This window comes from Acomys minous (assembly GCF_964271855.1).
Source record: "Acomys minous genome assembly, chromosome: 10".
Taxonomy (NCBI): domain Eukaryota; kingdom Metazoa; phylum Chordata; class Mammalia; order Rodentia; family Muridae; genus Acomys; species Acomys minous.
Window position 1 is genome coordinate 119,485,007 of NC_140491.1, and position 23,623 is coordinate 119,508,629.

At 38.8% G+C, this 23,623-nt stretch overlaps 1 protein-coding gene across 1 annotated transcript; it reads right to left on the reverse strand.

The window, feature by feature from the left end:
• Positions 1–15,264: 15,264 nt before the first annotated feature.
• LOC311606871 (olfactory receptor 9G19-like) lies at positions 15,265–16,182 on the reverse strand (the record flags this gene model as incomplete). Its single annotated transcript, XM_084798275.1, has 1 exon — positions 15,265–16,182. One exon carries the CDS (start codon positions 16,180–16,182, stop codon positions 15,265–15,267), a length of 918 nt encoding a protein of 305 aa, XP_084654401.1.
• Positions 16,183–23,623: the final 7,441 nt, after the last annotated feature.

The following is a 23,623-nucleotide window of genomic DNA, read 5'->3' on the forward strand; positions in this document are numbered from 1 at the left end:
GTTGGAAATATTAAATCTCTTGGTAAACTTTTTCATGTCACAGAGATATTGAAATTATATTTTTCTTCGATGTGAACCAAACGGCCACTTTACAGAAATATATAAGAAATCCAAATTATACACTGCCAAATTTCCTTCTACACCGATGAAATTGAATACTCTCATCCTTGGTCAGAGAAGCTTTTTATGGGTAGGGGGAATAGGTACATGTTTATAGAGAGATGCATAACTTATTAAAATATGGAGAATAGTAGACAAATGTTCATCCCTTTGTGGCTTATCTATATTGCCCTTACCCCTGAAAACTGCTACCAAGTCTCAGGAAACATTGCAGAAGAGGAGACAGGAAGAAGGCAGGAGCCTTCTGTGCATTACGTGGCTGTCACAGTGACTAGAGCACATGAGATCAAGCCATACATAATCTTGGCATAGATGGGATAGGTGATCACGAGGCCTTTTGCCTCGATGAGGAGTTTTTGACAGTGCATAGTTGTTGGGGATGCACAATTACCTTAAAAATAAAGATGTGGCTGCTAGTAGGTTTTCCATGCTTCAGCTAATAGCCTCACCTCCTTGTATATATGAGTTACACAAATGGGACTTAATGGATTATTAAAAAACATTGACAAGAATGGGGAGGGGCATGCTTAGTGGGATGTGAGGAGGGCGGAGTGGAGAGATCAGGATCGATATGGTAATATCGATTGTACACATTCATGAAATTCTCAAAAACAGAGTTTTTAAAGTTTCTTGCACAAATTATATCTTCCTATTGCAAATTTTGAAAGTGTCAAGGCTTAAATGTTATCACTGTAAAGTGCTCCATGGGATAAGTGAGAGACACTGTGAAACATTGCCATAGGATAATCACAGTGGGACTGGTTTCCAGAGCTGTGACAATCTGATTTCAATGCATAAATGTCAGAGAGAAGATGTTATTACCACTCATGTATGTTAGAAACTCTAGGTGGCAAGTAAATATTTTGTTGTGCAGATATGTGTGGCAAAAATCCTGGATATGGTGCCCTCTAATTAAATGCAATAGATGGGGAGGTCTAAATAATAATTATTTTATTAAATATTCTCACTAAAATAAATATTTCCCTTGTTAATTGATGTATTCTATTTCCCAGAAAGCAAATATGAACTAATAATGATCCAACTTGTGTTAGCTGACATTAATCTCTGGAAGTGATAAATCGCTATTTAAATACATCACATCAATGGGGTAATGGCGGTGACATGGAGGCTTGTTTTGTCTGAATGCACAGCTCCCTGATTCTAATGGAAGAATGCATCCATTATAGCATATTTCTTTTTACTTGGCTCCAGCAACCATGCTGAGAATAGAAATAATGATTGAAGGATAATTATGTTAGTTTCCTCTCCCTGATTATTGTCATGAAAATTATTGAAGTTGAAAGGTCACATGCAATGTAAATTTCCGAAAATTTATTTTGTGATATACCACTAACAAAGTAAAGAAAATGTATTACCACCTTTGGGGTAAAGCAGAGAGATTCTATTCTTATGAAAAATTTAACTATTGCAGAGACCAGGTTCCCATCTACAGCTTGTATTCACTGCTATCCAGAAGGCAGATTTTTAAAAAATCAATAAATGTATAAGGCACAGGTGAACACATTTTGTGTTTAGACAAGTTGGAGTACAGGGGTAGCAATTTTATTCATGGGAATTATAACACAAAATTACAATTTTCTTTTTTTCTGTAAATTGTTTATTTCATTCTTTTTAAAAATTTTTTTATTAATTTATTCTTGTTACATCTCAATGGTTATCCCATCTCTTGTATCCTCCCATTCATCCCTCCCTCCCATTTTCCCCTTATTCCCCTCCCCTATGACTGTTCCTGAGGGGGATTACTTCCCCCTGTATATGCTCATAGGGTATCAAGTCTCTCCTTGGTAACCTGCTATCCTTCCTCTGAGTGCCACCAGGTCTCCCCCTCCAGGGGACATGGTCAAATATGAGGCACCAGAGTACGTGTGAAAGTCATACCCCACTCTCAGCCAAGGACAATACAAGCAGTAAACTTTAAACCCCTACCCAGATCTAGCCAAAAAGAATTTTCTTATACTTGACAATTACTTGAGTTTTCATTAGCAGTGAGCAGTTGTGACCATTGGGAGGTAGGCAGTACTCAATGATCTATCTATTTACAGAGTCTGGAGAGAGAAGGGAAACAAGGGACATACGTCAACATAATAAAGGCTATATACAGCAATCCAATAGCCAAAATCAAATTAAATAGATACTCAAAAAAATTCCTATATAATCAGGTAAGAGGCAAGGGTGTCCACTCTCTCCGTATCTCTTCAATATAGTTCTTGGTTTTTGCCATACATGTCTACATAACACAATATTTACTTGCCACCTAGAGTTTCTCACATACATGGAGTACTTTACAGTGATAACATTTAAGCTTTGACACATTAAAAATTTGCAACAGGAAGAAAAAAATTGTCCAGAGAGAAGTGGACATGATGCTCGAATAAAGCAATGGGCTACAAATTGCAGCATGTCGGTCATAAGCCATGGCTGCCAGCAGATAGCACTCAGTGTAGGCTGCTACACAGGAAAAGAAAAACTGAGCCCCACAGCCAGCCAAAGAGATACGCTTATCTTCTGAGACACAGTTGACCAAGATTTTAGGTATGTACACAGAATTATACCAGAAGTCCAAAAACGATAGAGCGCCAATAAAAAAAATACATGGGTGTAGCCTGGAATCAACACGGATTAAAATAAGCAAGGTCATGTTTCCTGACAAGGTCATCAAGTAGATGGTTAGAAATATTCCAAATAGAGTCAGCTGCCAGCGGGGGTCTGCGGAGAAGCCCACGAGGATGAATTCAGTCAGGATGGTGCGATTGTCTACCTCCATGTCCACAGAGGGGAAATCCAGGGTAGGAGGAGGCAGGAAACACAGTTTAGAGAAAATCTCAATGAGAGATTAAGAGAAATAAGCAATCAACAATTATTGGACCTGAATAATATGATGTGATGAAAATATAGATTAGTACATTCTACTAAATAAGTAAGCAATATATCCATCAAACCTGCTACCCCAATAAGTCTGTAAGGGTTGCTGACCTTTATTCTTAAATAATTACATGATTATCAAGGAACCGTGGGCTTTCAGGCTATGGCTGTGGAAGACTACTGTAATTAGAGCAATAACCCAAGGTTCAAATTAGAGATTTTCAAAATTTTATTTCTGAACTGTGTCATTCAGAGTCAACTCGTTATCGAAAAGATAAAATTACAGGGAGCTCATGAACGTTATTTGTGAGTTTCTGACGACCTGTCAGACTTAGTAAAGAGGATATACAAGATAATGCTACATAACTATGTGGTAGTGAGCATGTTTAAAGAAAGTATTCAATAAAATGTATTTATTTTGAAGTAAAAAAGTAAATACATAAAAAGCAAATTGTACCTTTTGAATTTATTAAAAAAAGAGAGGTAACTGATAAATTCTTTAGAGTATTACTCTAATTTCTCCGCCTTGTATACCGCTGTAGCCTAAAAGACCAGCCAGTTTCTATTAAAACTAAAACTTCAATAATCCTCCCACAAGATGCTGAAAGCATCTTATATGATCAGCTGTGGTGACATTGTTATGAGCAGCACTGTACTGTACTCTCCCAAACTGTACGTACAAAGAGATCAAAATACACTACTATGTTCCAGTTTTGATTCTGAGTCCCATCTTGCATCACTTCCTCCCTTGCTTTGGTTTTATAAGGGATATGACAAGCCAGCTGCTTCAGTTAAGAACAAGGGGAGCACAAATGGAGTGGAATCCACAGTGGTCATTGTGACCTAGTGAGCAGCCTAGTTCACACTGTAACTCACAATCTCCTTTCTTGAAAGTGTGTTTTTAATCTTCTAGCAAATTGAAAATTGTTTTTCTCCAATAGCATCTCACTGGAAAGACAACCACACTTAAAGGAGGCCCATGACCAGCAGTACATGGCCAGCACAAAACACTGCCAGGGATTTTTTTCTTAGGACTTTCTTTGCACATGCTCTGATTAATTGTCTTTTGTTTATCTATTATTGTTTCTGATTCTCTGTTTTTATGGTGTGTTGTGTGTGTGTGTGTGTGTGTGTGTGTGTGTGTGTGTGTGAATTTGTCTGTATGCGTATGTGTTTCTTGCAATTTGTAGTTCTTTCTATTTCATCTGTTTGCTTTATTCTATTCTGATTTTTAAATTAATTTGGTAAAATTATCAAATTTTGTTTTATTTTAATTAGCTATTCTCTCATATGTTTTGGACCTGTTGTTTTCTTTTTAAAAAGGCATGGAATCCTATAGGTGAGGAAGTGGAGAGGATCTGGGAAGAGAAGAGGGAATGAGGATCAGCTTTCAGAATATATTATTTGAAAACATTATTTTCATGAGAAGGAATGCATGTTGCTCCAGTTTTATCACTGCCATTATCACTGGCAGAAGAGAATCACTATGTCTTCTTCACTGAGACTACGCTGTAACTAACATTAATTTCTTTAATTACTAACCATGTTTTAAGACAAGGTGACAAATATGGGTCCAGTTGCATTTTTTTCCACATAGACATCCAGTTAGACCAGCACCATTTGTTGAAGATGCTATCCCTTTTCCATCAAATGGATTTGGCTTCGTTGTCAAAAATCAAATGACCATATGTGTGTGGATTCATATCTGGGTCTTCGATTCGATTCCACTGATCAACCAGCCTGTTGCTGTGCCAGTACCATGCTGTTTTAATTACTATTGTTTTATAGTACAGTTTGAGATCAGGTATGGAGACTCCTCCGGAGCACCTTTTATTGTACAAGATTGTTTTAGCTACTCTGAGTTTTTTGTTTTTCCATATGAAGTTCAGAATTGAACTTTCAATGTCTTTAAAAAATTGTGTAGGTATTTTGATACGGATTGCATTGAATCTGTAGATTGCTTTTGGTAGGATGGCCATTTTTATTATGTTAATTCTCCCAATCCATGAGCAAGGAAGATCATTCCATCTTCTCATGTCATCTTCAATCTCTTTCTTTAGAGTTTTGAAATTTTTTTCAAACAAGTCCTTCACTTGCTTAGTTAGAGTAACTCCTAAGTACTTTATATTGCTTGTGGCTAATGTGAAGGGTATAGTTTTCCTAATTTCTTCCTCTGCAAGCTTGTCATTTGTGTATAGGAAGGCTACAGACTTTTTTGAGTTAATTTTGTATCCAGCCAATTTGCTGAAGGTGTTTATCAGCTGTCGGAGTTCTCTGGTGGAATTTTGAGGGTCACTTATGTAGACTATCATATCATCTGCAAATAGGGATAATTTGACTTCCTCCTTTCCCATTTGAATACCTTTGATCTCCTTTTGTTGTCTTATTGCTCTGGCTAGAACTTCGAGTACTATATTGAAGAGATATGGAGAGAGTGTGCAGCCTTGCCTTGTTCCTGATTTTAGAGGAATTTCCTTGAGTATCTCACCATTTACTTTGATTTTGGCTATTGGCTTCCTATATATAGTCTTTATTATGTTGAGGAAAGTGCCTTGTATTCCTGATCTCTCTAAAACTTTAAACATGAATGGGTGTTGGATTTTATCAAATGCTTTCTCTGCATCCAAAGAGATGATCATGTGGTTTTTTATTTTCAGTTTGTTTATGTGGTGGATTACATTGATGGATTTCCATATATTAAACCATCCCTGCATGCCTGGAATGAAGCCTACTTGGTCATGATGAATGATATCTTTGATGTGCTCTTGTATTCGTTTTGCAAGTATTTTATTTAGTATTTTTGCATCGATGTTCATCAGAGAAATTGGTGTGAAATTCTCTTTCTTTGTTGAGTCTTTGTGAGGTTTAGGTATCAATGAGACTATGGCCTCATAGAATGAATTTGGTAATGTTCCATCCCTTTCTATCTTTTGGAGTAGCTTGAAGAGTATCGGTATTAGCTCGCCCTTGAAGGTCTGGTAGAATTCTGCACTGAAGCCATCTGGCCCTGGGCTTTTTTTGGTTGGGAGACTATCAATGATTGCATCGATGTTCATCAGAGAAATTGGTCTGAAATTCTCTTCCTTTGTTGAGTCTTTGTGAGGTTTAGATATCAATGAGACTATGGCCTCATAGAATGAATTTGGTAATGTTCCATCCCTTTCTATCTTTTGGAGTAGCTTGAAGAGTATCGGTATTAGCTCGCCCTTGAAGGTCTGGTAGAATTCTGCACTGAAGCCATCTGGCCCTGGGCTTTTTTTGGTTGGGAGACTATCAATGATTACTTCAATTTCTGTAGGGGAAATGGGACTATTTAGCTTGTTTATCTGTTCTTCACTCAACTTTGGCAAGTGAATTTGATCAAGAAAATCGTCCATTTCCCTTAGATTTTCAAATTTTGTGGCATATATGCCTTCAAAGTAGGATCTTATGATTCTTTGTATTTCTTCAGTGTCTGTTGTTATGTCTCCCTTTTCATTTCTGATTTTGTTGATTTCAATACTGTCTCTCTGCCTTTTAGTTACTTTGGCTAATGGTCTGTCTATCTTGTTGACGTTCTCAAAGAACCAGCTCTTGGTTTTGTTGATTCTTTGGACTGTTTTCTTAGTTTCTAATTTGTTAATTTCACCCCTGAGTTTGATTATTTCCAGACATCTACTCCTTTGGGTGTTTCTACTTCTTTTTTTTCTAGGGCTTCCAGTTGTGTCGTTAAGGTATTTATGTGCGATGCTTCCAATTTCTTTTTAAAGGCACTTAGTGCTATGAATTTTCCTCTTAGCACTGCTTTCAATGTATCCCACAAATTTGGGTATGTTGTTCCTTCATTTTCATTGAATTTCAGAAACTCCTTGATTTCTTTCTTTATTTCTTCCCTGACCCAGGTGTCATTTAGCAGAGAGTTGTTTAGTTTCCACATATGTGTAGGCTTTTTGTTATTTCTGTTGTTGTTGAATTGCAGCCTAAGCCCATGATGATCTGATAGGATACAAGGTATTATTTCAATCCTCTTGTATCTGTTGAGGCTTTCTTTGTGAACTACGATGTGATCAATTTTGGAGAAGGTTCCATGGGGTGCGGAGAAGAAGGTATATTCTTTCTTGTTTGGGTGAAAGCGTCTATAGATATCTGTTAGATCCATTTGACCCATGGCATTGGTTAATGATGTTATTTCTCGGCTTAGTTTCTGTTTCAATGTCTTGTCCTTCAGTGAGAGTGGGGTGTTGAAGTCTCCCACTATTATTGTGTGGGGATCGATGTGTGGTTTAAGCCTTTTTAGCAGATCTTTTACAAATGTGGGTGCCCTTGTATTGGAGCATAGATGTTCAGAATTGTGATGTCATCTTGGTTGACTTTACCTTTGATGAGTATGACATGTCCATCCTCATCCCTTTTGATTAATCTTGGTTGAAAGTCTTATTTTGCTCGATATTAAAATGGCTATGCCTGCTTGCTTCTTGTGACCATTTGCTTGGAATATTTTTTCCAACCTTTTATCCTGAGGTAATGCCTATCATTATGGGTGAGATGTGTTTCTTGAATGCAGAAGAATGTTGGATCCTGTTTATGCACCCATTCAGTTAGTCTGTGTCTTTTTATTGGAGAATTGAGACCATTGATGTTGAGAGATATTAATGACCAGTTACTATTAAGAGTCTTAATTTTGATGTTGGTTCCTGTCAAGCGTTTGTGTAGTTGTGTTTTTGCCATGGTATAGTTATCTATTTCCTCAGTAGTTTTGGTTGTAGCTTGACCCCTTGGGATGGAGTTTTCCTTCTAGTACCTTCTGTAAAGCTGGATTTGTGGATAGGTACTGTTTGAATTTGGTTTTGTCATGGAATATTTTGTTTTCTCCATCAATGGTTATTGATAGTTTTGCTGGGTAAAGTAGTCTGGCCTGGCATCTGTGGTCTCTTAGGTTTTGCAGGATCTCTGTCCAGGCCCTTCTGGCTTTGATGGTCTCTGCTGAGAAGTCGGGTATAATTCTGATAGGTTTGCCATTAAATGTTATTTGACCCTTTTTCCTTGCAGCTTTTAATATTTTTTCTTTGTTCTGTATGTTTTGTGTTTTAATTATTATGTGACGGGCAGTTTTTCTTTTCTGGTCAATTCTATTTGGTGTTCTGTATGCCTCTTGTATGTTTATAGGCATCTCTTTCTTTAGATTGGGGAAATTTTCTTCTATGATATTGTTGAGAATAGTTTCTGGGCCTTGGAGTCTGATATTTTCTCTTTCTTCAATGCCTATTATCCTCAGATATCTTCTTTTCATGGTGTCCTTAATTTCTTGGATGTTTTGTGTCAGGAGTTTTCCAGATTTGGCATTTTCTTTAATGGTTGCTTCAAGATCTGTGATTGTATCTTCTAGACTTGAGATCCATTCTTCCATCTCTTGGATTCTGTTAGAAAAGCTCAGAACTGTGTCATTTGCCTTCTTCTCTGAGGCCTCATGTTCTCGTTTTTCTTCTGTCTGTGTGCTTATCATTGCATCCTTTTTCCTCTTCATATCTTGAACGGATTTTTTTATTTCTTTCATCTGGTTGTTTACATTTTCCTGAAAAATTTCCAGTTCCACTCTATGTGCTTCTTTTATGTCGCACACCTGCTTGGCTGCGTCTTCCTGCATCTGATTTTGAATTTTATTTGTTTCCTCTGTTATCATCCTCATTACCAAGGATTTGAGGTCATTTTCTTGTGTTTCTGTTGTATTTGAGTTCTCTGGGTTGTTTTCTTTGGGATAGCTGGGAACTGGAGACACCATGTTGTTTTGGGGGTTTTGCGTATGCTTTTATGCTGTCCTTTAGACATCTTGCCGTCTTTGTTTTTGTTGGGTAACTTTTAGAGTTGGGTGGAGGGAGTCTGATGATAGATTCACTTGTTTTCTCACGATTTCTGTAGGCTGGAAGCCCTGATACTTTACTGGTGTGGATGGCAGGAGGTTAGCCCTGTAGTTTTGGGCTCTCACAGCCAGTGATCCTCAGCTCCCCTTTGCTGTGGGTCCTGCAATCATTCTGGGTCTCTGAATGAGCGTTGGATCAGGCCAAGGTATCCACAACCTTTTGGGTCCCCTGCCAAGTCCAGCCAGGGGTACTGGGCCTGAACCACGCGTCGAGCTCAGCTAGTTTCTCAGGGCCTGAACCATCTGCCACAGCAGGAGAACTGCGACTGCACTGAGCAAGCGCCTAGGGTGGAAGTGAGCGCTCCACCCAGCCTGCGTCACAGCACGGAAACTGCGACTGTGCTGAGCAAGCACCTAAGGTGGAACTGAGCGCTGCGCCCAGCTTGTGTCACAGCAGGAAAACTGTGACTGTGCTGAGCAAGCACCTAGGGTGGAACTGAGCGCTCCGCCCCGCTTGTGTCACAGCAGGGAAACTTCACGCTGAGCAAGCACCTGGTGGAAGTGAGCACTCTGCCGAGCTTGCATCACAGCAGGGAAACTGCAACTGCACTGAGCAAGCACCTGGTGGAAGTGAGCGCTCTGCCCAGGTTGCGTCACAGCAGGGAAACTGCGACTGCACTGAGCAAGCACCTAGTATAGAAGTGAGCGCTCTGCCCAGCTTGCGTTACAGCAGGAAAACTGCGGCTGCGCTGAGCTGGAGCCTAGGTTTAGAAGTGAGCACTCCGCCCAGCCTGTGTCACAGCAGGGGAACTGTGCCTTGGGCAGAATTGCTTGCTTAGCTGAGCCAGCTTCTCCATGGCACAGCTCACTGAGCAAACCCAGGACTCTGGGGCTGAACTGTCTGCTGAGTACAGTTTGGGTCTCAAGGCACCACGCGACCCAACTCCTGTCCAGAATCCCTTCTCCCGCAGCAACTCCCACCGTCCACCACACCAATTGCCTCCACTAGAAGGCTCTGAGCTGCAAACCTCAGCCACCGCCGCTGGTGCTGCTGGTGGCACTGCTGTCTCTGCCGCTGCTGCTCTGATCCGAGAAAGTCTTCGCTCCTCCCGTGTGCCGGGGCAAGCAGGTCTTCCGCACCTTGGTCCCTGCGAACCATGGAGCACTTCTGCTGCCGTGGTGTGGGGACCTTGGTGTTCCTGGCTCAGATATCTGTGCAATTCCCTGAATTGTTCACTGGAGCTTTCAAACACAGTCCACACTGCTCGCCGCCATCTTGGATCTGCAAAATCTTTAAAAGCACTAATGGAGCAATTCCCTACAGCTTTTGAACTGAATGAAAAGGGCAATTCTGCACTGTTTTAGTCTTTGCCATGGTATTTGCTGCATTAGTGTATTATATATAGGATAGTTTATAAAAACATGTGGCATATCATAAGTATGTCTACAATGAGCAAGTGGGCAATTGTTATTCTATATTACAGATATCCCCTAAAGTTCTTATTTATTCCTACTCCAGCTCACACTATTCAAGGTAAAAAAAAAATCTATGGACTGATAGACTCTCCCAAGTATACTGCACTGTTCCATAGCTAGAGAAAAGAATAAAAATGCAACTGAAGACTCATTTTCAAGGTTTCTAGGCCAAGAGAAAATTTCAGTCAATTGTCAGTAAGATTTTACTTGCAAAACAATAGGCAAAAATGTCAAAAACTTATTCCAATAAAACCTCAAATTCTAAAAAAATTTATAAATATATCTTTTTCTCTACATAGATTGGCTTATGAAGATGTTACCCATATGGAAATACTTAAAACATAAGTTTTATTAAGACATCTCTAAGCCCATAACATCCCTTCCTACTCCTTTTATAGGATTCCCTCAAGTTCATTTGATATAATGTGACCTCCTAGAAATGTAAAATAGTTACTGAGAAATAAAATTCATACCTTGGATGTCTGGGAAGCAAACTTCAAAACAATAACTAAATTTACAATAATATTTAGATTCTCTCCTTTTAATTTCACCTGAGTAGATGAAACTATTCATAATATAAACTCAGACAGATTTTAAAATTGGAAACAGGGAACCACATCTCATGAAATAAGACTCGTGATGAAGGTGTGCCTGTGTGTCTAGAGAAACAACACACTTAAAGCCAACACAGACCTGTGCTCATTCTAACTGCAGCCAAGGCCACAGAGTTGCCTCCCTGCTTTGCTAGGCGTGGTTATCCATGCTCACCTTTGCTGAGAAATGCCAATTTCTAGAAATGAAACCTTTTCCCTGATCTCTGACTCCTGACCTGTGTCCCCTGGACTCAATATACACATTTCCTCAACAGCCCTTTGAGACTTTGCCCATATAGTAGTCTAGGAAATGTGCGGCTGTCTCCAAAGACTTAATTAGAGTCCACCTGCAATTTGAGGATACTGGGTTAATTGGATTATGATTAATTCAGCAACACACTTTAAAAGTTAATGCTGGCTGTAAATCACAATATAATCATTAAGTATGTTTGAAAGCAGACTTAAATATTAGTAATAAGCTTGTCTTGCATTTATTTTATAATCTACTATTTTATTTGACCCATGCTCTTCTCAATCTTCAGGCTACAATATATTGTCTTTTCCTTCAAGAAAACTCAATCCATTGATGAAAAGGAGAAAAACGAAAATGGGAAGAGAGGAGAGGTCGAGGAAATGAACAGAAAAGAGGCATGGAAGTGAGGGGAAGAGCAAAGAAAAACCTGAAAATGGAGAATGAATCCCTCGAGAAAGAGAATAAGGTGCTCGTGTTTGTTGCAGGGCTAGGATCAAACCTCAGAATTGTGTTTGGGGAAGGAGACTTTAAAGTAGAGGTCACATGCGTTCCTCTCCCCAGGTATTAGGAACCAGGCAGGAGAGGAGGGAGGAGCACTGTAGGAGTCAGAGGGGATGGAAGACACCTGTGGAACATGGCCTATGGAATCTATAAGACGGGTTCACAAGGGCTTACAGAGCCTGAACCAACAAGCATGGGCCTGCGTGGGTCTAAACCAGGTCCTCTGCATAGATGTTATGGCTCTTAGCTTGGTGTTTTGTGGGACTCCTAACTGTGGGAGCTGATGTATCGGTGACTCTTCTGTCTGTGCTTGTGACCCTTCCCTCCTATTGGGTTGCCTTGTCCAGCCCCCATATGAAGGCTTAATGTATGGTGTTTTGTCCTGACAAAGGATGAGAAAGCCGAGAAAAAGGTGAGAGTGGAGCCAGAAGGGTTAGACATAGTTAAGGCACAACATACTCATGTGCAGAGATGTCACACTGAGAGCCAGTAGCTTGGGCTATTAATATTACCAAGTGGGCTAGAGTTCTGAAGTACATTCTACTGTTTATTCCAAGCAAGTTTCAAAATCAATTAGAAGAGGGTGGGATACCCCTCCCTTCTTCAGAGCTCTGCATGTCCTGCATGGGTTATAATTATTCTAGAGATCTACAGTTAAGGGAGTTGTGGTGATGAACTGTGACAGGGCAAGGTCATCCTGAAAACTGAACTGAAGTTACATTGTATATTTTATTAACCCTCCCAAAGATTAATTGGGCCAAAGTCTTTAGAGTTAAATGATCCAGATTCACGGCCATGATTCCATGCCTACACATTAATTTGTAGTCATTTAATCCGGTACTAATGATGATTCTATAACCATGTATATTAATCTCATTTATGGATTTAAATATTATAGATGTAGGCTATAGAGAAAATGTAAAACACGTGTATGTGTTCCTCACTTTCTTATAGTCCCATTTTAAAATAGTGCATCTGTAGTCAAAGAAAGAAAAAGAGGAAGCCAAAAATGGGGGGAAATGTCTGAGCAGATGTTACTACCCTAGCATAGTGCAGAATGAAAAAAAATGATAACTAACACAAATTTAAAGACTTCAGGGAGATATTTTTCATACAGGTTATGATATCTGAAATTTAAAGGAAAGAAAAGAATTGTTGATGAGAGTAGGAACTGGAGGGAACCTCTGTAAACTGATTATGGGAATATAAATTGTACTCATTATGACAAAAGGTGTAACGATTCCTCAAAACACTAAAATAAAACTACAATATGGTTCACAATCTCACTTTGGGGTATATGTTCAGAGTAAACAAAATCTATATCTCAAAAGATTCCTGGATTTCAGTATTTATTGCACAGTCATCAGAAGAACTCAGGTAGAAAAAAAATCATTGTGTCTGCTGAGGCTTTTATTTATGGCAGAACAAAGACTCTGTCCCTGTCTCTCTCTGTTTCTCTGTCTCTGTCTCTCTCTGTCTCTCTGTCTCTTTCTCTCTCTAGCTTTGAAAAAGCAGTAAAATTTGCCATTTTCAACAATATGTATAGTACTGGTGATATGAATTTGCTTGTGTTCAAAAGGGCACATCCTGCAGAATTCAGCTGTGTATGGGGCCAAATTCATAAAAACAAATGCTAGATTGTATTGGTAGTTTCTAGAACTAGGCATTACTTGAGAAAATAGAATAATACTTTAAGTTTGCAGGATAAAATTTTTTGAAATGCATTTAGCAAATAAATACCAGATACCTGGAGTCTAGCCTTGGGGCAGGGCCTGAAAGGGTGGATGCAGAGCAGTAAGGGAGGAATGAGTCAGGCACAGGATCAAAGGAATTTTGCAGCCTGACTGACTGGCAGTCAGAATGCTTTCTTATTTATACAAAACTCAATAGGCAGGAATAGATGCATCTTGTTCCAAAAACATAGCTCATACCATTTTGTCCCTGTACACCTGTTTTAACTTCCACTTAATCGTAAGGTTAGTCCTCATTAATAAATCATGACAGAACAAAACTATTCTTTTAAATTTATTTTTATTATACTTTATTCAGATTACATCCCTATTGTTATCCTCTCTCTTGTATCTTCCCATTCCCCCCTTCCTCCCTCTTTCACCCTATTCCCTTCCCCTAGGCCTCTGACAGAAGGGGACCTCCTCCTTCTCCATACGACCACAGCTCATTCTCCATAGCTATGGGGAGAGCTGGGACTGCCTCTGACATGAGCCCTGGAACCCCCAATTTCATCACTATCCCTTGATTGGGAGACCAGGTGGCATACAGAGCAAGATGAAGCAGGCTAGCTGGATGAGAATGAAACTGTCTTTCACATTAATTTTCCCTCATCAACCCCACAGCCCAACTTTAACAATATTGAAGTGTCAATGACATATTTTCCAAAGAATAACAACTTATTCTCAGACTGGTAACTCTTGCAGTTTCAAATGCATTAAGAAGAAAAAAAATCAACTTCATGCTAATACACTCACATTTTATATCAAAACATTTTGTTTGCTTACTTAAAGTTTATACAATTGTAGATATCATATATATTTCAACAAATTTTAGTAAAAGTACAGAGACTTTTCAAATTTCCATGCATCATTTATTTAATAACATATTAAAATATAATAATGTCAAAATTTAAAATCTAATAAAATATCACATGCTGTAATAAGTACTTTTTCATTTATATATTTTATTCTTATCTTGGAGTACAAGGTAAAAACAGATACACAGAATTAACCAGTTTTTGAAAGAAAATATCTAACTCAGACTTTTTATTTTACAAAATATTTTTACTACCTAAGAATGTCCTCTATGCATCTTCAACATGTTTAATTTGTTTATTCTATATAATATGTGTTCCATGTCAAAACGACACCCAATATGGAACATAAATATCACTCTAGCCGGATTCTGTTCCAGAGATTATGAATGGTAGAGAATAAATGCCGAGAACTGAAGCACAGCACAATATGGCAGCAAACACATAGGATCTACATGTGGAGAAAACACCTATAGCGGATTAGACTAAAAATGTAGTGATTCTATTCTAGGATCAGCCAACTTAAGTTTACTTCAAGGAAAGAAGGTAGAAAAGTCTTTGGAACAATAAGTCTTTGGTTATTTCTTTTCAGTCAAAACTAACATAGAAATGAACTCAAATATACACATTTTGTTCAAATATTATCTCATGAATTATGCTACTTTTTAATATTGGATCATTTTATCTTTTTTCTTTCTTTTTTTAATTTTTAAATTTTATTTTATTAATTTATTCTTATTACATCTCAATGGTCATCCCATCCTTTGTATCCTCCCATTCTTCCCTCCCTCCCAATTTCCCCTTATTCCCCTCCCCTATGACTGTGACTAAGGGGGACTTCCTCCCCCTGTATATGCTCATAGGGTATCGAGTCTCTTCTTGGTAGCCTGCTGTCCTTCCTCTGAGTGCCACCAGGTCTCCCTATCTTTCAAAGGTGTATTTAGGATAAATAATATAATAAAAATTCATGAGTTTAATGGACAGTGGGGTAGGCACTGCTACACATACAGTCTTTGAATCAAACTCATCTTTGCTTCTCTGTAGGACATGGTAATGACTATTTAAATAATTTATTCAAAGCTTCCTTAACATCCTTATTCCTCAGGCTGTAGATCAAAGGATTCAACATGGGGAAAACCACTGTGTAAAAGGTGGAGACAATTTTGTCCCTATCCAAAGAGTAGCTGGACCGGGGACGAGCATAGATGTAAAGAATGGAGCCATAGTACAAGGTCACAGAGATGAGGTGGGAAGAGCAGGTGGAGAAAGCCTTGAGGCGGCCCTGAGTGGAGCGGATCCTCAGGATAGTGGCGATGATGAAGAGATAGGTGGCCAGGATGAACACAATGGGGGTGATAACGTTAGAAGCCAAGAGGAAGAACAACACAGACTGGAAGCTGTCCTTCTTGCCACAGGCCAGCTTCACGAGTGGTGGGATATCACAGAAAAAGTCATCAATAACATTGTCATTGCAGAAAGTCAAGGCAAATGTGTCTTTGGTGATGATGAAAGAGTTAATTAAACCACCCATATATGAGGATCCCACCAAAAATGCACATAGTTTTAAGGACATGGCTTGTGAATAAAGCAGTGGCTTTGAGATAGCCATGTAACGGTCGTAAGCCATGGCAGCCAGAAGGTAACACTCAGTGTACCCTAGTCCAGCAGAGAAGAAGAACTGAGCCACACAGCCAGAAAAGGAGATGCTCTTATCTTCAGAGATGCAGGTCACTAAGATTTTTGGAGTATAGACTGTGGACAATCCAAGATCCAGAAAAGACAGATTTCCAATGAAGAAATACATGGGTGTGTGTAGGCGGGAGTCATTGCAGATCAGCACAATGAGGGTGCTGTTTCCTAACACAGTTAACATATACACAGCGAAGAAGATAGCAAACAGGACCAGCTGCATGACAGGGTCTGTTGTGAATCCCACAAGGATAAACTCAGTCACTGTGTTATTATATTGTTGCATGTCACTAGGAAATTTCCCCTAAGACTACATAAAATTAGAGTTTGGCTTGATCCAGTATCCTTAATAAATGAAAAACACATTCAATAAATAAAATTTCAAAAATAGTAAATAACCGGTAATACTTGTATTCTAGTGGAAGAGGAGGGGAGGAGGATCTCAGAGGAGTTAAGGGAGGGCACATAGTAATCATAACATATTTTATTTAAAAATAAATTTTCAATAAAAGAAAATTTAAAAAAATATAATGGATTCACTCATATTTGAGACACTCAATTAAATGACAAACATTTTTATTGGATATACTTGGATTATATACTGATTATAAAGTTACTATACAATACTAGAGGAAAGCTTATTTGCTAAAATGCTTGCCTTATAAGCATGAAGACCTTAGTTTGATAGCAAGAAATCACTTTGAAAAAACCAGCACAGGATAACCATACCATAATACACAGACCCAAAGAAGATAAGTAATAAGGAGGACCCAAGGGAGGATGCTTAATTCTAAGAAGGGAAATAGAATAGACAGTGAAAACAGTTGAAAAGAAGAAAAGAGTCAGAGGAGGACCTCAGACAGAAATGAGGGTGGAGATCAGGCCTGGGAAGAGTGGAGACAGAGGGCAGAGGGCTCGCAGGGAGAAGAGAAACCTTTGGCAGGTGCATCTCTGTCCCAGTCAGGAGACCCACAGCAGGATAGGCTCCTGGGAGGATGTGGGGGTGACTCTAGCTGAGACACCTAATAACAGTCATGGAGACTGAGAGGCCACCTGCTATAGCCAGACAGGCCTTCTGGTGGAGGGAGGGGAACACCAACCCACCCACAAAAACTCCGAACCAAAATGTATCCTACCAACAAGATGCTGCAGCAATAAAGATAAAGCAGAGCTTGAGGGGAATGATGCCTGGCCCAACATGAGACCAATCCCATGGGAGAGAGCTCTCCCCTGACACTAGTAAGAACATAATGCTGTGCTTGCACATGGAAGCCTAGCATAGCTGTTCTCTGAGAGGCTCCACTCAGGTTTGGATCCAAACAGATACAGAGACTCAGTCAAAAATTGGGCTGAGAGCAGGGAGTCTTGTGAAAGAGTAGGGAGAAGAATAAAAGGATCAGGAAGGGACAGGAGCTCCAGAAAAGGACCAATAGAGCCAACTAAGCAGGGCCCTGGGGCCCTGTAGGGACTGAAGAACCAACCGAGGACAGTGTATGGACCTAGGCCCTCTACACAGATGTAGCCAATGGGCAGCCCACTCTTCATGGGTCTCCTAGTAAGGGGAGCAGAAGCTGTCAATGACATGGACTCAGTTGCTTTCTTTTTTATTATTTCCCCCGGTGGGTCTTCCTTATCATGCCACAGGAGAAAAGGATGAATTCAGTCCTTATGCTACTTGATATGCTGGCTTTGGTTGGTGGTGGGAGGGTCCCCTTTTCTGAAGAGTAGGCAAGGGATTATAGGAGGAAGACAGGGGGAGGGTGGGACCAGGAGGTAAGGAGAGAGGGGGCTATGATCAGAATGTAAAGGGAATTAACAAATTAATTAATTCATTAAAATAATAAATAAATAAGCCAGACACTATGCTACTCATTTTGATTCTAGTACTCAAAAGAATCCTTCTGGTTCACTGGCCCCAGAATAGTCTATAAAATCTTGACAAATTCTATAGCAGGGGAGAGAGTCAAAAAACAAACAAACAAAAAACAAAACAAAACAAAAAGCTCATGAGAAACAACACCAAAAGTTACCTCTGACCTCTACATGTGTTTGCACCTCTTTTCTCAGTGAGACCTCACCCATATGCACATTTTCAAAAACATACCAAAATAAAATAATTATAAGTAAGCGATTAGAGTTTGAGAAGGGGCAGAAAAAATGTATATCCCAAGTCAGTTTTGATATTTGAAACACCTTATTTCTACACATTAATGTTAGTATGTTGATACTTAATGTATATTTGTGTCCTGCCTTCATTTGATGAACCAAATGTAACTACATTTAAAAAAATGATTAACTTCCAGAAGGCAAAAGTGATGCCTTAGTCTGCGTAGATAACTGGCTTGAAGAGAAGAAAATCCTGCCCTCTCTATTCCCCTCCTTCCTGTCCTCCATCTCTCCTTCTTTCTCTCAAATGGATATCAATAATTATGAAATAGATATCATTGGAAGATAACTATCTATCCATCCTGATCTTTGACTTCATTCAACCTGTAAATCTTTGAAAATATAATTGTACAGTGTTGAAGAAAACACTACATGGCATCATATTACGGCAACCTAAGCACCCCGAGAAAACATCGTCTTCACTCTTTAACTATAGAGAAATATGTCAAACACATTAAACTGATATCAACCAATAAATAGAATTTATACTTAAGAGTGTGCAAAGATCTACATTGTATCATGCAAATATGGAATGTTAAGGTCTCCTTTGTATCCAGTCCTTGGTACCTCCATTACAGAATTGAGCGAAGAAGAAGAAGAAGAAGAAGAAGAAGAAGGAGGAGGAGGAGGAGGAGGAGGAGGAGGAGGGGGAGAAGGAGGAGGAGGAGGAGGAGGAGGGGGAGAAGGAGGAGGAGGAGGAGGAGGAAGAGTAAAAGGAGGAGGGGAAAACAAATTGAAAGCACTTTCTTTGATATATAAAAACCATAATCCCATGCCTATCCTTCAAAGCTCAACTGCTCATCACCGCCTCTTCTGGTGATAGCAATGGACACCTTCAGCCACCTTCCAAAAGCATTTCCAATATGTTTTGAATTCTGACTGTTGCTAAGTGCTATGTTTTGTACTTAAAAGTTAATTCAACCATTATATTTCTGTACAGGCTTCCTGTTGCAGAAAATTTCTCCTAGTACTACAGAAAATACTAAAAATCTAAGTATTAGAAAAGTGTGTTTTCCTGTGTATTATCCCAGTCCCACGAGGATACTATGAATGCCAAAAATAGACACTACTGGAGAAGCTGAGAGACTCCTGGGGTCACAAGTCAAGGCAGGGGCAGAGCTGAAGATAATAAACTTTACAGACTCTGGATACGCACTCTGCGCATTCTGCTATGATAAATTACCCCAAAGCTGTTCCGCCATGACAACCACTCTCCCACTCACTTCTTGAAGAGATGAGAAAAGAACCCTGCATTCCAGAGCTTTCAGCCTGGCCCGTCATCCTCTTGCCCGAGTTCCTTATAATCCAGGTAGGAGTAGGACAGCTCTGACACGAAGTCTTCAGGGAACTTATTTTGCAAGCTGCAGTCACTAAATGATTTTAGGCACACCTGTTTACATAGGCCTGCTGATTCTGTGGCTCAAAGAATTTTAAAAGTCAAACTGGCTGCCCATTCTGCTTAGAAACTTGCCCCATTTTGGCTGCTCCTGAATATGTGACCTTCTCAGTAAGGTTTCCCATGATCAGCTCTCTAACTCCACACCTGCCTCCATGCTCAGTCACCTTTCCCTTTTCTTTCAATGTTTTCTTCAGAAATAGATACCAGAAAATCCAAAGAGTAGCTACAGAATTCAGATGACAGAATTTATGGGCAGAAATTTTCTTCAGGTACAGTGTGTTTATGAAGGATCTAGGTCTCAGACAGAGGAGATATTAGTTTTCTACTTTATAGGTAGTCACAGTGAGACTGAGAAAATTAGACCTGGCACTGAGCTCCACTTCCTCTTTCCAGCTCTCAGCCAACCTCATATACATCGTTCAATCCCCTTACGGTTCAGTGGTTTCACTTGAAAATTAAAAATGATCATTTCAACTACAACATATAAATGTTGTACATTTTGACAAATAACATAAACTATATTGTCTTAATGCCTTTAGTTTGTTTTGGCTTTCATTTATTTTCTTTTGTTTTGAGGTGAAGGAATCAATATAAAACAGGGAGATATAGAGGATCTGAGGGGAGGAGTTGGATAGGGTAACATAATCAAATACTTTGTATGAAAGAATACATTAAAACCATAAAAGACACAGTCAAAAGCAATTGATAGATTTTTAAACGAGCCTAGAAAAGGGACTAGAGGTAGCTGAAGGCTTCAAGAATGTGCCCCTGCCAGATAAGAAAGATGTTTACTTCACCTTTCCCAAATACAAATGGCCAAATGACTATGAATGCAACATTTATATAATTCTTGATTGTCTCATGGTTCTTCCTGTTGTATGTAGTTTATTTGAGTCATGTGTAATGATATAAATGTATATGTTAAAAAGAAACACAATAAGAATATGTTTTAAAAAGATAAAAACAGGAAAAAAAAAAAAGAATGTGCCCCTGTAAGGTTATCCATACTCCAGCGGATGGACTCACACCTGTGCATATGTAAGCAATACTAAATGGATTTAGTGAGTTATTTTTTAAATGGCATGAAGGTGGGAAATGAATATATGGATAGGAGTTTGAAAGGGAAAATTGGGAGTAAGTTTGGAGTATACATGATCAAGATGCTTGGTATACAGCATGTCTGAAATTACCAAAGAATAAATGAAACATTAAAAATAACAAAAATAAATAAAAAACAAGTTAAAAGCAAACAAAAAGCCTGGACTAGTTCCTAACAGAATCAACAAATGGAAGATATTCAGTAGCAGTCGCTAAATCAAAGGCATAGACAACACCTGACGTGACTGATTCAAAGTGCTTTGAGTCCCATTTCAGGAGGGTACAAATCTAAGCAGTGGTTCACGGACTTCACTCTCACTCTAGTAGCTGGAGGCATTCAGAGGAAAATGGACTCCACACAATATTGAAAGGAACACGGCAGAATTGCACATTATCAAAGGGATGGAAGAAGACTTATTTTATAGGCTTATTAATACTTAATAGACTGATATGTATGACCCCAAAAGCCTGTTACTGGTGGCTATATCATTTTTGGAAGCAGCACATTCTCCTCATCCAGGCATCTTGGGTCAAATAGACCTAGGTAGAGTTCATAACTCTAAACACCTTGCACATCACTGGAAACCTAATTAATCCTCCTGAGAAGCAACTTCCTTATCTGTAATATAAAGCACTTCTCTGTATAAGTGTTTTTCCTGTAAAATTATGGCTATTTTTGATAGACACATTGTACTTAAAATTTTGAGATGTGTAATACATCATATGTGTTGAAAAGAAAGCATGTTGGTTCATGTCATATAATTTAATATAGAACTAATATTTTAAAAAGTATTCAAGAGTCAATATTGATTTTTTTCAATCTACCTTTGCTAATATTCTCTCTATTCAGTCTGAGATTTGTAGGGCCCTACCACACATTATGACCTGATATTATTCACACTTATGATTCACCTCATCTTGTTTTATAGCTTATTTCAGCCATATATTTAATTGGTTTATACACAAAATTATCAACAATGGTAGGTGGCAGTGGCTTTGAAAATATCAGCAGTCTGGATACTTGCAATAAAAAGTTCAAAATCACAACACAAACATAGGGAATGAAACACCTCAAGTATTGAATTGTGTTTTCCTAAGAGTTCATTAATTATACCAGGTCATAAGCTGAAATTTCCCTCTATATAAAGAGACACTGATGGCTAGGTGCCTGTAGCCCTGACACCTGGGTTGAGGAGATAAGAAGAAAGAGAGGGAAAGAGGAAGTGATGGAGGAAGGGAGAGAGGAAGGGAAGCAGGGAAGAATAGAAGGACGGAACTCTTTTCTGGCTCAACTTATTGAAAGGCTGTAACAAGCCTGACAGTCAGAGTTATCTCTTCTCTTGCATTCTTTCAAAATCATTCATGTCTTCCTGCCTTCTGAGGAACAAAAGTAAAATAAAATAAATGTAAACTTTTCATAATTCCCTCTGAATCTTAGTTTAGAGATAGTAGTCTACGCCTTACTGAAGCACTTGAGAACCTATACAGCTGAGATCCGTGCTAAATGATTCTTAATATGTCATCCTATCATCTTAAAGTCAGTTACGTTATTCTATCTAACTCCTTTTACATAAATAATCTATGGCAAGACATGTGGAAGAAACTAAATGCCTTTTTTTCCCTCATGAAGTTTAGAAAGTTCTACAGAATGATGGAGGCATATGAAAATATGGCTTTACAGTTCCTCTGGCAACAGAAAGCAAAATTGTTGAGTCGTTGTGAAAGCAGAATAAAATTTACAAGACTCTAACGATACGCACTATGCTACTTACCAAATTTAGGGAAAATACTTGCTTCTAATACTCCAAAATTCAACCTACTAGTTCCAGGATCGTTTATATCAGATATTTAGTCCCAAGAGACTCAAATATGAAATTCCTTGTGGTTTATTAGCTTGGGGAAATGACAAAGCAATTAAGCAAAGCTTTGCATTGAAGTTGGACCAATCTCAGTAAAACTCATGGAAGTTTAATTTAGAGACTGATTCCCAGCTGATGGATGCATTCAGTCACATTTTTCCATAAATTGTATGGTATTACTGGCTTCAAAAATGTCCATGGTTATATCCACTTCCATACAAATCAAAGTAGGCATTGAAATATTTTTTTAAATACAGTGGTACATATATTTCTCTGTGTTTTCATTTTCTCTAGATGAATATCTTCTCACTACCTAAAGAGATCAATCTACAAAAATTATATTAAGTAGGTAAGTATGTGGAAAATAATGGATTGGTATTGGATTTCTTATCTCAGTGCCTCCGACAGTATCAATAGAAAGTCACATTCTCATTCTCATTCTCTCTCTCTCTCTCTCTCTCTCTCTCTCTCTCTCTCTCTCTCTCTCTCTCCTCTCTCTCCCCCCATGCCACTCTCCCTCTCTCCTCCTCCTCCTCTTTCACCATCATTTCATCCTCTCCCTCATCCTCATCATTTTCCTCCTTTCTCTCTCTTCTCCTCTCCCCATGTAAGGCTAGATATAATTAAATCCCATGGCAAAAAAATTAGTCTATCCAAATATATCCTCCACTTACCATGTTCTCTGCATGTTTTTGTACATTTTTAAACCCTCCTTAAGTTGTCAATTGCAATGGGACATTTGCTCCAAGAGGTAATCTCACTGACACAATAATTGACAGCAAGAGGGAACCTAGAAATTGAACACTTAAGCCAGGATGTGTGCTACCTCATGGCCACTGATGTCACAACCTAAAATACTAATGGAATTTAGGGCAAAAAGGCAAAGAGTCAGTGTTGTGACGTGGACTGTAGCCATGATAGTATGGACTGAAAAATGGGGTCTCCATGGTTGTAACTGCTGTACTTGAGATGGGGAGATGAGACTTGAAGGCCATTTTTATGTACATTCTGAGTCTTACCTGAGAAATATTAGTATAGTTTTAATCGTTACACCAATAATTTGCAAAGATCCGTGCATAGGAATTTATAAGTGATCCGTTATGTGTTTCCCGCTCTACCACTGCCAAACTTTCACACTCTTCATGTTACATACCTTAAGGCTCCAAGGGCAATGGTTTCACTGGAAAATTAAAATCTATTTGTGA